This window comes from Parasteatoda tepidariorum, chromosome 8 (genome assembly GCF_043381705.1).
Source record: "Parasteatoda tepidariorum isolate YZ-2023 chromosome 8, CAS_Ptep_4.0, whole genome shotgun sequence".
In the NCBI taxonomy this organism is placed as follows: domain Eukaryota; kingdom Metazoa; phylum Arthropoda; class Arachnida; order Araneae; family Theridiidae; genus Parasteatoda; species Parasteatoda tepidariorum.
The window spans coordinates 81427527-81443296 of NC_092211.1; the positions used below are offsets into that span (position 1 = coordinate 81427527).

General features: G+C 30.8%; 1 protein-coding gene across 1 annotated transcript; it reads right to left on the minus strand.

The window, feature by feature from the left end:
* Positions 1–130: 130 nt before the first annotated feature.
* On the minus strand, positions 131–10926 carry LOC107443557 (uncharacterized). The gene is made up of 6 exons (XM_016057477.3): positions 10597–10926; positions 9197–9381; positions 5741–5823; positions 3909–4053; positions 2016–2087; positions 131–429 (listed from the first exon to the last, which is right to left on the minus strand). Exons 1-6 carry the CDS (start codon positions 10892–10894, stop codon positions 217–219), a joined length of 996 nt encoding a protein of 331 aa, XP_015912963.2. The 5' UTR covers positions 10895–10926; the 3' UTR covers positions 131–216.
* Positions 10927–15770: the final 4844 nt, after the last annotated feature.

Here is a 15770-nt window from a genome sequence, read left to right on the forward strand (position 1 = left end):
ATGTTTTTCTAATGGGTTTTAAATTTTTACTTGTAAATATTAAACAGTAGTAATTTGCTTTAAGAAAAATCGAAAATTATAATGGAAAAATATGTTTTCAACTTTTTACATTCATTAATATATAATAATATCATCAGCAATATTAAATTTTATTTCAAATGTTAATAAATACTTATCAGACTGATTAAGTTTTAGCCCATTTAACACTTCTTTTGCTCAGCTCTGTTTCAATGCTTTTCTACATTTGTAACCGCGCCAGTATGCCTGCACTATAATTACTGCAGCTCTCAATCTTTTTTCATATTCTTTGAGCTTTCTCTCTTTCAGAATGCCACTATACAACTTATCCACTTCTGTGTATTCTATGCACTGGCTGCGGCATGTTTCTAACTCAGCTGAGAGCTCTTTCCAAATATCCTCTTGCTCTGCCTAAATAAAATAATCTACTTTAGAATAGTACTAAACAGTCGTATAGTTTTGACTAGTCTGTCAAGTACAGTGGTTAAAAAAAATACATGGGTACATGTGATGATGCTATCACAATACCCTCAAGTTTTAACCTTTTGGCATTCGCCTAAATTTAAAATGTTACTTTTGTGACGGTGCCTTGCGCCTAGTTTTTTTTAACTGCGACCGTGAGCTTTGCACGGTGCCTGATGATGCAGCCGATACAACAGTACACTTTTGATCGTTAATCTTTCAGAAGTGTACAATGACTTCACGTAGACCTGAAAATTTAAATTTTCAGTCAGCTGACTCTAATGACTTAGAAGCCACTTTTTCCTCAAACCTAATGACTCGGTGATCGATATCGATAGGTCCTTTTCATTTAATAGCCAATTATTGCACACTTTTCTTTTTTAATTGAATTAAATTATATATTTTTTAAAAAAAAATTCATGTTAGATTCTATCAAAATTCAATTCATATTTTTATATCATCTACGGCTATAGAAAGTTACTTCAATAGTGAAAATATTATATATGTGTGATAAAATTTAGTTAAACATGCAAACTGTAAGGAACTTAATTTAAAAATACTTGGCGTGGCAAAATATTGTATGTATACATAATCTTCTTCTACATAAGTCTTTCCAACAGAAATTGATAGATTTTGAAGACTCAAAATTTTGAATGAAGACATTCTAAAAAAAATTCTGTTTTGTAGAATCTTTGCATTGATGTATTTTTATCATTGGACGATTTAAAAGAAGAAAAAAAAGGAGGGAAAACATGACCAATTGTTTGTTTAATTTCAGTTTTTTTTTTTACTTGCTACGTGTTGATTTTTTATTTTCAGATCTGACTTGACGGATATGCTGTATATATTTGCAAAGAATTCTTAAAAGCTTTAAAAAGAATAAAACATTTCAAAGTTCTCAAAAAGGAAAAATATTTTCTTTCTAAATTATTCCTTGTTACCGATTGTCCCTCTTAAATAAAGCCACTTTGGTTTACTGACATAATTGGACGCTTAGAAAACTTTACGAACTCAACAAGTAATGTTAAGTAAATCGTTATCCAGTCACATATTTACAAGGAGCATGAACAGAAAAAAAATAATCGTATCAATAAAAATGGATGTAAAAAAGTGTCCCATCAAAATAAAACGACTTACGATTATAGTCAAAGTACGGTCGAATATGACTTGAAATATGCGATATGGCTTACCAATACCTGGAGGGCAGTAGCATAAATATTACGCCACGTTTCAATAATGGTAGACTTCAATTCTACCACAAACTGAAATTTCTTCTTTTTGGTATCCACACCTCTTCTTGAGGAACAAAGTTAAGGGAAAGAACATATCAGTAATTTCTGCTGTGGGTCCAAGGATTTATCTATCAAATAAGTATTGAGAGGTGTCTATCTCAATGGCTGTGTTAAAACTTGAAGGGTATCTTTATTTAGTGTGAACTTAATTCCTGCTGTCACAATATCTTATTAATTTTTGCTTTTGAAATATCGATATCTGTAAAGTAATTAGATTGTGAAAGAAGTACGTGTGTTACTTACATTTAATTCTTCCATCTTTTCTTCGCTTTTCTTTTTTAACCACTCATAAAATGTTCTGGTATTTAGAGTCTCCTATAAAAAAATGTAAGAATGTTTCTGGTAAAATATTTCATTATTGTACATACCAAAGATACCGAGTGTCCCAAAAATGACTGATGTATTTTAAAAATCAATTAAGAAAAAGAACGGAACGCAGTAAAAAATGTATGGTTTTTCCCCTACTTGCACATTTCTTCAAATTGCCGTAAATAGGTGGCGCGTTAGAATAGAAATAACCAGAATGTATGTAACACAGCTGCGTTCTAGAATATACTCCATGACGGTGAACATCCGCTATTTTAATATGTAAACCATTATCAAAATCTTTCACAAGCGCTCATTAACTCATTCTGTAGAGAAACACTGACTAAAGTAGTCTCAGATTCAGTTTCTCTGCAGCTCTCGCCACCTAATGGTATAAAGTTTAACTAAATGCGAAATTTTGTGGGACACAATAACTAGTTTCCTAAGCATAATACCCCAAACCATGCATTTTTATCGCGTTCCGTTATTTTTTATTGATTTTCAAAATTCATCAGTCATTTTTGGGACACCAGGAAAGATGTAATGTTTTTGCTAGCTATAGTTGAACCTTTCACCCTGAGGATGATCCGAAGACATGCCATCACAAATTTTGATCCTCTGCAGAGGACATGGCACCCCAGGTTCGGAAGCCCAACGACCTGCACGCGAAGTCGAGCACTTTACGGAAGCACAGTTTAACGAAGATCCATACCGCACACGCTCGGTCCCTACGCAGACTGATCCAAGTGGACACCCAGCCGCACACTGACCACAGCCAGTGATGCTTGACTTCGGTAATCTGCTGGGAACCGTGTCATGATCAGTTCACAATGGGACACTTTCTCTTAGAACTATGCTCAATGTAGTTTTCTGTTCCGTATAGTTTCGTAATTTGAAAGTTTTTAATCTACGTATTTCCTTCTCGCCTATGACTTTCTACACGCTAATGGTGAAAGCATGCGAAGTGTCACCATTAGCAAAGAGTTCTGCTCTACTCCACCTGTAGCCCATTTCGATCGCCAATATTGTCAATGAGTCATAGTGTCATATTGTCTCTGATGAAAGTGAGCGCGGTGTTAAGTAAATGTGTTTTGCAATTAAGATAAACATACTTTTAAAATCACTTTATGCATAAACTTTGAATTGATTGTAAGCGCTTGAGTTATATAGCATACTATCATATGCGTTAAACAGCATACCAAAGAAATCAAAATAGCAAAAAACTTCTTTTTACCCGAGAAATTTACAAAATTTACTAAAAATAATTTAAAAAGTTAAAAATAATAATTTAATGAACGACAATTTTAATAACTTGCACTAGGAAATTTAACAGTATTTCGTATAGGTTATAGCAGAAACCATTTATCTCGCGGCATTTAAAGAGGAAAATGGAGGTTTTGTTTGGTTAATTACTTTTAGCTCGCAAATGCTGGCTGGTTAATTAAAAGTGTACTTTTAGCTCGCAAATTTTTTAAATTTTTCTAGGATTTAACGAGGGAAATAATTTTGAAAGCCTAAATTAATATCAGTAATGATTTAAATAATTTTCATTCTAATCATTCTGTTATAGGCCGATTTCGCCGTTTTATTCCGTAAGTGGCTAGGGATTTATGTTTATATTTCTTGTGTTAAATTTGAACTCGAATTTAGCAAGCACTTTTCAGTTTCTCGAGCTCCTTGCTAATTACGAGTCCTACTGTATCGTAATTTTTCTTAATTAACCATTCTGTTACAGGGAGATATAAAAAAAAGTTTGTGTAAAATGATTATTAATCATAATCATTTTGGCGTACATGATATATAAATGACATTTATGATATCTTTACTTACATCAATAACTGCTTGAGTATCATTTCTGTGCTCTAATATAGCATCTCTAAGTTTACTTTCAGCCTCTTCTTCGTCTCTCAGAAATTGCTTCAATTTTCCTTCATTTATTGTTTGAATAAACTCGATCTCTTCTTCTATATTTGCCCTGAAAAATTAAAATTATTTTTGTGTTATTTAAATTTCCTTAAAAAATCACAATTTGTTTTAATATATTTTCCTATTTTAGTAATGGAAAATCGTCTCATTTCAGGCATTGTGAACGAAAACTGTTGTTGGTTTGTCTTNCTCGATCTCTTCTTCTATATTTGCCCTGAAAAATTAAAATTATTTTTGTGTTATTTAAATTTCCTTAAAAAATCACAATTTGTTTTAATATATTTTCCTATTTTAGTAATGGAAAATCGTCTCATTTCAGGCATTGTGAACGAAACTGTTGTTGGTTTGTCTTGTTTTAGGTCTTTAGATTACCGTATTTGGTTTATAACTGTGAAAATCTCTTTTTCTCCTGAATATATTTACAAAAAAAAAAAAAAAAAAAAAAAAAATTTTTTTTNAAAAAAAAAAAAAAAAAAAAAAAGAATTCTTTATTTTGTAAATCAATTTTTTATGAAACTCAAATTTCCCTTTAACCGGTTTATTATTAGTAATAGATGGTTATTATTATAACAATACCCGATCAGGAAAAACATCAGTGTAGGGAAAACCGAACAAGTGTGTAGGTGTCAATGGCATTTAACCCTAACCCTAAATAGCTATCCACAAGTTAAAATGACCTGAGTATATAGTATAATTGGACAGGTAACTATTACAGGCTGAAACATTTTTGTGTAGGAAATTCCGGGCAATGGTACATAACCTTAAATTAATAGTGTAGTACACACATTCATGTCTTGTAAACATACTATTATTAATAACCACCACCCTAATAATCTCTATTTTATTCTCCGATTCCAATCGATTTTGAATTCAGAGTAACAAATAATGCTCCTGAAGCATGATGAGGTGAGACAGGTTCGAATTCCAGCGGTGGCTGGTTGACATGAATTCTGCTCACGGCTCACACCGACTACAGTTCTGAAGAAAGATATCCTCAGTGGTAGACGGATCATGGGTTAGAGTTCCCTTGGCATCAGGCGAACCATGCGAGGTTTTCGTGGTTTTCCTTTCCGTGTAACTCGAATGCGGATTAGTTCCTTCAGAAAAAGTCCTAGCTAGTTTGTCCTAATGCTTGATCTAAGAGTTCTCTTGCACCCTGGGTTGGGTTCAAAATTTTAGGTCTACAAAGTTGAACATAGATAATCGTAAACTCAGAATTAGGCAGGCTGTTCAGTTCTAGTTATTAAACTAGAAAAACTAGCATGACAATTTTTTTCGAACCCAAATTTTTTTTCTACCTTTTCAAAAATGTTCTTTACTTTTTTTTTATCAATTTTTCTGAGCAATCAATACATAGCGTCAACTATAATTTATCTTATACTATAAAGAAAGTTAATTTAAACTTTTTTTTCACTACAACAAATTCGAAGTTTTGATCCAGAACATATAAAGCGTTTTCCAAAGGGTTTTAAGAAATTACTCATAAAAATTGCTGTGCGAAAGTTCTTTCTCTTAAAAAAATACAAACAATAGACTTATTTGGCCTTATTTAAACTATTGCATTTCCACAAATTGCATAATACATTTTGATTTAGCTGTCTTAAATAATAATTAAAAAAAACTAGTTTTTTTCCCATTTTGAAAAGTAAAAATCTAAAACTTATAATACGAAAACAAAAAAATATGATAAAATAAGATGAAAATAAATAAATAAAAATGACATAAAATGTTTTTACTTGACAAGTTGAGGATGTTTAGTTTGAAAATTCAGAGTTGTCATTATTTTTCCTTCTTCTATTTTATCCATCTTACTTGCTTCCTAAAGTTGAAAGAATCGATTAATAACATAAAAATATACCTGAAGAATCAATAACAAAATCAATAATAATAATCAATAACAGAAAACAGTATATATCGGTAACAGTCACTCAGTATATAGCATATACAAATATATGTTAACTCGTTAATCGATTGTTCCAAGTAGCTACTAAACTATTTTCCGTACTGTTCTGCATATTAATGTATCTCATGCAGTTATATTCTCATTCTTTCATACATTATTACGAATAAAAGCACAAATAACCATGGAATAAACACTATTGCGATGAAACAGTTAAGTTATTTTGCACAATTAATATGAATTAGTTAAATATGCTATGTCTTTATTTATGTTAGTAATATTACACTATCTAAACGACCTACGATGATTTAGCACACGTAAAAATTTTCAAATACCAGTGTCCAGTTATCTATTTTTATTTATTTTAATTACATATATTTCTTTCATGTGGTATCATAAACTTGGGCATTTCTTTATCTACTAGCAACATTATACACTGGTTATCATAAATTAAGAAAAAAAAATTAAAAACAGTGAAAACTGTCTCAAAAATAAACCAATCCTCATGAAATTTAAATATGTTGGCGAATAAGAGTTGCTAAATAAAACTGCAATATGTAAATTAGTGATTCTGCAATATGTTAATTAGTGGCACTGCAAAAGAATTATTTCATCTGCAATGATCATAAAATTGTATGTTTGATCGCAAGCCTGCGAATTTCGCTGTGTTTTTTCAATTCCTACTATTAGTTCAAACTCTCCTAATATCTTGTTCAAATTTTTTTTCTTTCTTCTTTTTTTTTCTTCTTTTTTTTCAATCACCCAATCAAGTTCAAATACATTTTTTTTAAAACTTGTAGTGGATGATACTTGAAGTTAATACAGTTTTTTTCAAATATTAATTCAATAATTAAATTAAATTAATTAATTTTAGCTTTACATGGGAGAGAAAATTTTCATTATTTATTTCATAGACTTCGGTAACAATTTTTAACCACAGAACCTGTGGTTAAAAATCGTCAGGCTACCAGAAAGTTCAGTCGTAGGACGGCAAATTGGTAGGAAAAGCGCCAATGACCGACATTTATCATTATGCGCTCGAAGCAATAGAACCAGCAACTCCGAGTCAGCTCAGATCCTTTCCTTTTTTATTTTATTTTATAACCGTTGTAGAACAGTCGTCCCAATTTTTTAAGTTTACGATTACTAATGTTCAACTCCGTAGCCTGGTCAATTTGAACCTAAATCCAGAAGATACGGAAACTCCTGAATCAAGCATTGGGCAAAATTTGCCGGAATACTTTTTGGTGGAACGTACCCGGATTTTCGTTACGTGGAAAGAAAACTACGAAAACTTTCATGGTTAGCCTAACGACGAGAGGTCTCGAACCCATAATCTCTCTACCACTGAGGATATTTTACATTAGCAGTGTGATCGGTGCGAGCCGGGTGTGGAATTCGTATCAACAGCCATCACTGGGAGTCAAACCTGGTTTACCTCATTGGGAGGTGAGTGCTCTATCCCCTGAGCCACCGCGGCTCCAAATGAGCTCTTAGTGCAACCACCGGAAGATTCGTGGCAAAGTCTACTATGAGTAGAAGGCTTCACGAGCGTGGTTGGTTCTTGCCACTCCCCCCACGCCATAAAAAATAATGTTTAAGGTGGACATGGCCACATGTCCACTGGACGGCCGACCAATGGAGCATTGTTCTCTTCACAGATGAATCCAGGGTTAGTCTCTAAAATGATAGTAGGCATTGTTTGATTAGAAGAAAACCTGAAACCCTATGTAATCCATCAAACATCCGTGAAAGAGATGCATACCAAGGAGGCAGTGTCTGTGTGCGGGGTGGTAACTCGTTGGGTGGAGGCACAGATCTGCACGCCTTTCCCCGTAGAATGGCCAGCTTGATCACCAGACTTGAATCCTACCGAGAATTTTTTTCAGATGCTTTAGGAAGACGTGCAGCTGCTCTCTATCCTCCCCTTTAGATCCTTGCCCAGCTTGCAACTGCTTTGCAAGAACAATAGTTTGCCCTTCTTACAGAGCTGGTTGACAGCAGAAATGAAAGCATCACACATCGCTGAATGCGTTGTATTGCTGCTAGAGGTGATCATACTCAATGAAAAGCACATTTTGTACTTTTCCAAACTGATACATTCATTTCATACACATGCTAATCTGTAACACCATAATTGTCTGGTTAATACTTTTTATGCTGTTTCATGCATTATTATGCGCACTAAAATGCCAGTTTCATTATATTGTATTCCTAACTTTTTGAGTTATGGTCATTTTCGTGATTTTTCCTTAACTTAAAATAACCAGTGTACTTCTTCCTACTATACTGAATTGTCCGGTGCAGATACTTACGATGGTTTATGTGATTTAATGGCTGCCAGACATACTTTAAATTATTACTAAAATTCAATACATGAACTTTGACACTATCACGGACATCTCTTGAAAAAAGTTTCTTCCGATTAGGTAAAGCAGTGGTCAATAGCTGGACGTTGAACAAATGTGGTTAATGCACTTTTTAAAATTAATTAAGGTGTTGGGATTGGTGTAAAAAATTAAAATATTTACATGCAATTGTATTGTGCATTCCTTTAGTTTACCATTAAAGTTTATATGTTGCAGAAGATAATTTTGAAAGGTGACCAAGCGGGTCATCAAAAACGGATTGTTATCATATATTTTTATTTTTAACCTAAGAATGACGCAAGCGTTTTTAAAACACACGCTATGTGTAAAGTCAAAAGAAAGTTTAAAAAAAAAGTAGTCATTAAAAAATCGGGAAAACTAGAGGTTTGACTTCAATGGCACATGAATCGGATGCAGCTAAACTGTGCAAATACTAAACTATTTAAAATAGGAAATTAAAGTTTTTGTTTCGGTGCTGGAGAATTCGGATGAATTATCAAGTCATACAATTTAGTAGCAGCAGAAATCGAAGATATTGTTTCTAAAATTAAGTTTTGATCTATTTTAGAGCAGTGATTGCTAAAATTTATTAGACGTTATGTAAATAAAGTAGTAAAACGAATAATAATAAAAAAAATAAAAGGAAAAGTAATGAGGACTATTAAAATAAAAAAAAAGCCAAATTTATTTATATTTTTTTCCTTTTTTAAAAAGTTTCGCTATTGATGTAAAAAAAAAGAAAACTTTATTGTTATTATTATCTCTCCTATCATATATATATTTTTAAAAAAAGTTATGCATATTAACAAAGAAGAATATTGTTGAAAACTAATACGGACTTTATAAATTTACTCGTTATTTGTATTGTGCTTTTATTTGAGTAGTCTAGTGCGGGTAAAGTTATCGAACAATAAGGTTCTTACAGTATTTTTCTGAAGTAGTCTGGATCTTTCAAGTTCCAATTGGAGAGCCGTTAATTCTTTATCTAATTTTAACGATTCTGCAGAATAATTATTTTCCATCCATTTTAATTTCAACCACACGTTCGTAGGTTCTGCCAGAAGCTTTTTAACTTGGTGACGGAATCTTTTCATATCTTGATGTAGCTCTGAAATATAATAAAGTTTATAGTGAAAGAATTTTTTTTAAATTACTTTTTAGGGTTATTGAATTAATTCATTTAAGATGAAATAAGCAATTTCAACAACGTGTGCTATGGATATTTTTCAACACACTTCTTTTAATAATTGTCTTGATGGAATAAGTAAACCATTTTGATTTCTAACTGAAAAATGAGAGATATTCAATTCTTATTAAACATAACACACCTTTATTAGACTTTCAAATTTAAATTTGATGTTCTAAAGGCAGCCAAATTTAAAATAATAATAATTTTAAAACCAATAAGCAATTTAAATAGCTCCAATTGATTTCGACACACCTGTTTAGATAATTAACTGGAACAAATCGATATACCCATTTTAAATTAAAACTAAAAAAAAAGGAAAATATTCAATTCTTATTAAACAAAATATATCTTTATTACAGTTTCAAATTTAAGTTTGACTTTAAATAGTCATATTCACATAAGAGACATATTCATTTAAAATTTTATTTGAAATTTAAAACGTTCCTTTTTGTTGAAAAAAAAATTATTTTTGTATAAACGTATTCATTTTTATTCAATGCTAAAAACTGACTTAAAAAATTAAAATTTTTTTTTAGTTTAATAGAGAAGTACCCATTATGAATTTTAAATATAAAACTTCCAGAGGTACTTTTCCATTTCGTCTGCGCAGACAAAAAGTTGCCAATTTAAAATCACTGAACGCTAGTAAATTCAACTGTTTTTTAAATCAATTTTTATTATTTATTATTATTATTTATTATCATTATTTTTATTATTTTTAGATCGCAATTATTTAAAAAAAAATAAAAATATTTAAACAGATAAATAAAATAGCTGAATTTACTTGTGCCGGCTAAAAGTAAAAGTACCTTTTAAGTTCTTATTAAATACGAAAGATGTTTATTTACGTTTGATTTTCAACGTTTTACGTTTCATTTTAAGTTTGACTTTGAAAACTAAATCAATAGTTACGGTCATTACTGATTGATTTTGCAAGATAATTTTCACATGAAAAAAAATAACATAGTTTAATTCTTGAACAGGGACAAGAAATACGTAGATATTTAATATAAAATGTACAGAAGAGATCTTTTAACAAAGAAATAAAAAATATTTTTGAAATTAAATGTGACAAAGTACCAAATAATATAATAATTAAGAACTATATTTTTAAAAAAAAAGTTTATTACTTACCAAAGGATTTTGTTTTGTTCATTATAATGTTCCCTGCAAGTAACCCCTTTTCGCCCAGTTCTCTCATTCGATTTAAAACTTTCTGACACTCATCATTTGTGGAATTTTCATCGATATTTGAAAATAAATTTAGCGTTTCCTTGGTAACTTTAAAAAAATCAGAACAAGCATCCATTTCAGACTGGTTAAAATGGGAAAGAAGAGCGACATAATACAACTCTTTCACTGCGACATCTAATGCCCCAAATATTCCTTTTTGTAAAAGGGAATTAGAAATCTCAGATGTACGCTTATCCATTACATTTCTAACTCAAATAATCAATTATACTGATTCTGAAATATACGAACCCTTTTCGGAAAGCAATTACTTATTGCAAAGTGACATCGTAAATTTATTTACGCTCTGGTCAGATTTTAAATTTCTAATTTTATTTATACTTATGTCAACTTTCCCTTTAAAGGTATTGCGGTATAATTTATTGATGATTAATAATCACTGTAAATTTATTTTTGCTGCCATACTTCAAATTAAATTTATCAATGTTTATGCCAGCTTTTAAATTGTTTTGTAACTTTTATTGAATGTAAACTTTTATATAAAATGCAGAGGGGCACAAAGCCGGAATCAGATATACTGCACCAAACATCAACGATCTACCTATTATAGGTAATACAGGTAGACTTATTAAGCGGTGTTATAAATTGCGTTTGACGTAAAAATAAGTAATCTTAAGAAAGATCTTACATAAAATGCTTTAAAAAAAACAGATGGGTGACGTAACGATATTTGTTTTTAAATGATGCTTGCAAATCTCGTGTGTGATGAAATAAAGTTAAAACTCCTTTTAAAACCCATGCAAAAAGTTGGAAAAAAATGAAAAAGATTATTGAAGCACCCAGGACTATAATTTTTGCGCAAAAATATTTTATAAATTTTTTTATTGTAATAGCTGCAACTAGCTATAGCTCTAGTTTGCAACTCGAGAAGAAAAATACAGCTGAAATCACGTGGTTGTGCTTGGCATTTCAACGAACCGTCTTTAAAATTTTAAAGAGTGACAGCAAAATTAAGGGAATAAATGTTATTTTAATAAGTTTTTATTCACCATTATGCATATTTTCAAACAAATATATCTGGTCGTGCATACAGACATTTCAATTTTTAAGTGAAATCTAATAACAAAGAAATTTGTATCTTCTGTATTTATATATTAGCACCACGTTTTAAATTTTCTAAGAACTGTACGAATCCTGGTTACAGTTATTAGGCTTGGTTTATTGCCTCGCTTTTGGATCAGATTTAATTGGATACCTGCAAGCGACGTCACGCGTGTGTGTCGAACCTGATTGGCAGTTGAATCGTGTCATGCGCAAATGCCCCGATTTATACGCACGTGACGTCGCTTGCAGGTGTCTAAGTGGATAGCTGCAAGTAAGGTAAACATAGGTGAATCCTGGCATTTGTCAATTCAGAAATCAATCACATTTGACGCATATGCGTGACGTTGCTTACAGGTATCCAAATAAATCTGATTTAAATCACAGGGTTAGGCATTATCACATCACTTCTTCTGGAAAAGCAAGTACCCAATTGTGGAGCCAAACTTTTTTGAATTAGAGAGCATACTACTTTAAGGGAAGAACAACTATACATTTTTGGTGTTATTTTAAAATAATAATAATTTAAATTCATTTCTAATTTATTTTTTACTTTTGCTTTTTTAAAAAAAATAAATTATAATAACATTGAATAAAAAATGAATAAAATGGAGAAAAAAAAGGAATAATATTATATGTAATGGAATAGTATTAAGTGGAACTTAATTTTTTTTAACGAACTTTTAAACAAAAAACTTGAATTCTATAGAGACTGATAAGAAATGTCCTTCTTAATTCCCTATCTTTCCTAAAATACCCTAAGGGAAATCTTACTGTTTTTCTCTAACGACATAGCAGAACGTGACTATTTCTTTTCCCCCGTCTTTCCTCTATAATGCATCACTTCCTGGTGGCGTGATTAGTCTTTGGAGAATCCAAACATCTTAGTTTCAGATAATAACATAGTGCTTCGCCTAGTTCTCCTAAAAGCAGAACAATTGTTGCCACTAGAGTCGTGGTGGCTCAGGGGATAAAGCGTTCTCTTTCCGATGAGGTGAACCGGGTTCGAATCCCAAAGATGGCTGGTCGATACGAATTCCTCACATCACATCGACCGCAGTGTTGACATAAAATATCCTCAGGGGTAGACGGATCATGTATAAGAGTCCCCTTGCTCAGTCAGGCTAACCGGAGGTTTCGCGGTTTTTCTTTCCATGTAACGCAAATGCGGGTCAGGTCCGTTGAAAGGCAAAATTTTGCCCACTATTTGATCCAGGAGTTCCCTTATTTTCTGGTCTAGAGTTCTCTTGCAGTCGGGTTAACCATGGGAGGTTTTCGTGGTTTTCCTCACCATGTAATGCAAATTGGTTCCATAAAACAGGTCAGTTCCTAAAAAAGTCCTTTACGAAAGCAAATCTCTCCCAATACTTGATCCAAGAGTTCCCTTGTCTTCTGGATTAGGTTCAAAATTGCAAGGCTACGGAGTTGAATATTGGTATTCGGAAATTAGGTCGTCTGTTCAACGACGGTTATAAAAAAATATAAAAAACTGTTGCCACTAGTAAACGAATTTTTTGATAAACAATTATAATCAAATAATTATCAAATACTTATATCTAGAAGAGATGTTAAAAAATCAATACAAGTGATATCTTCTACCGGAAGTTGAAACAACCTCTGCAAATATTGTCTCCTATCGTTGAGAACACGAAATACGGCCGAGAATAAAGTCAATATGTATTTTTGACCTAAATTATACTCCCGTAATATAGCCTACTTCTAAAAATTGGAGTAAACTGTTTCTTTCAAAGCGCAATTTTGCCATAGGTGTATGTACCTGTGATAGTTTGGGGTTGATATGGACATAGGCATTTATCATTTAATAGTGATAGTAATTTAAGATTAATTTCTATGAGCAGCAAATTAATGATTTTTGATACAGCCAATGAATAAAATAAATGAATAAAATAAATGAATATAATGATGGGTGAAAGAACGAAAAACAATGTATCAGCGAATTAGGGTTCACCTTTTTAGTGAATTTAGTGATTTAGTTTGCAAATGAACGAAAAAAGTTTGCAAAATTATGCTTTGTGTATTCAGTTTTATTTTGTAACATAATTGAATTTACAAAGTTGTTTTAAAAAATTATTTAGCCTAGGTAATTTATAAATTTCGCCAAGTTTATACTTAAAAAAAAAAAAAAAACAACGACGTGTATTGTATTTTAAAGATCCTGAACGGAGTAAGATATATAGTTACATTCTCATGCTTCTTGATTTACAGTAGTTTTGATTCAGAAAGTAATATTACAAACGTTAAATATAATAAGTTTGTAATTTAAGAAAATATATATGTTAATGTTGTAATAATATGCGAGTTAGAATAATCTTAATGCGAATTAGAAATAGTGCTGCTATCTATATGTATGAAAACGAATTTTTAAAATGTATGTATCAAACTAAAGCTTTAGTGCTGTCATCTATGGAGGTATATTACAACTATATTTAAATAGTCATTATTATCGTGGTTGTTAAAAAAAAAAAAAAAAAAGGAAGCCATTGTTTTTTATGATTATTTTCCGATATCGTGTATAAATTAATATTTATCTCAAAACTACGACACTGTGCTTTGATTATTAACTAGGCATTGTGAAAAAATATTGTTATAAAAAGAACATAAATATGTTGAACTCATTGAATAGTTAATTCTATTTTCTTGCAAAACGTTACCAATTAAAGGGTGACAAAAATGATTGAGGTTGCATTTGTTAATAATTATTGTAACACTCTTATGAAATTTCTTATTATCTTTCGTTAAATATATTTTGCTTTTATTCCTATTATTTTTAAATTGAATAAATATTATTTTTTTTTAAGAAAAGTGAAATTTTGATAAGGAAATATTGTTATTGTATAAAGATGAAACTTTTAAATTTCTGTAAACATTCATTAACAGCTATCCCAAATTCTTATTTATTATTTTGTATCGTCGTCGTAAATTTTTCTTCATTAGTTCTGCTCTTTTTATTTTGTTATTAATTTTTTTTTGTTGTACATTGCGCTTTTGTATTAAATATTTTTTTTTTTTAACTTTTGATCAAATTGTAGCATACAACCAACATTCTTCTTGTACTGTATTTAGATGGCTTGTATTATTTTTTTTTCATATACTGAGTGTTATCTGATTGCCACCCTTAATATATGTTTAGAATCCTTGTCAGAAATGAAGTCAAAATACGTTAATTTTAGAGATTTCAAAATTACTTTTAGCAAAGAAAAACCAAAGCAGTCAAGGAAGTATAATGAATCACTACCATTGAAGCTGTTACTGCCATATTAAAACCTATTATATTCAAAAATAAAAATTAAAAAGACGACGAGACGTTAAAATGCACTAGTACAGTAATCCCTGATAAATTTTTAAAAATTTTTTTTTTAATTCACTAAAAAAGGATAAGTGTAAAAAAAAAAAGTATCGATTGGATATTTAATGCTCAAGGCAGAAAAGCTTTGTCAATTAAAATCAAAGCATAAATTAAAAACAGTAATTGTAAGATTGACAAACATCTTATCATAATTTGAAATGTTCTAAGGCATCGAATAATTATTTCTCCACTTACTATAAGAAAGTTTGTCACTCGTTGAATTGAAAGTACATCATTTCAAAATATGTAATACAAGATTTGAGTGAAATCGGTCGAATAGTTTTTGAGAAATCAACTTTCGTAAAATTCGATTTCTCAGGAACTATTCGACCGATTTCGCTCAAATTTTGTATTTTGCCACGCAAAATTACATACTTTAAAATGTTGCAAAAATTTGTATACCGTACAATTCAAAATTTTTTCGACTAACATTAAATAAAACAATAAATATTTACTAAAATTTATTTTTCGCAAGGATAAACGAATTTTATAATTATGTGCCAAAATTTTTCAATTAGCTTAAGTTCGCGAGATATGGTGAAATACACAAAAAGTAAAATTAACATTATGGTGTCAGAGCTTTGGGTGGCTCTCTTGATCAAACTATGGCGACCATACTTCCCAGATTGCGGTTAACCCCTATATATAT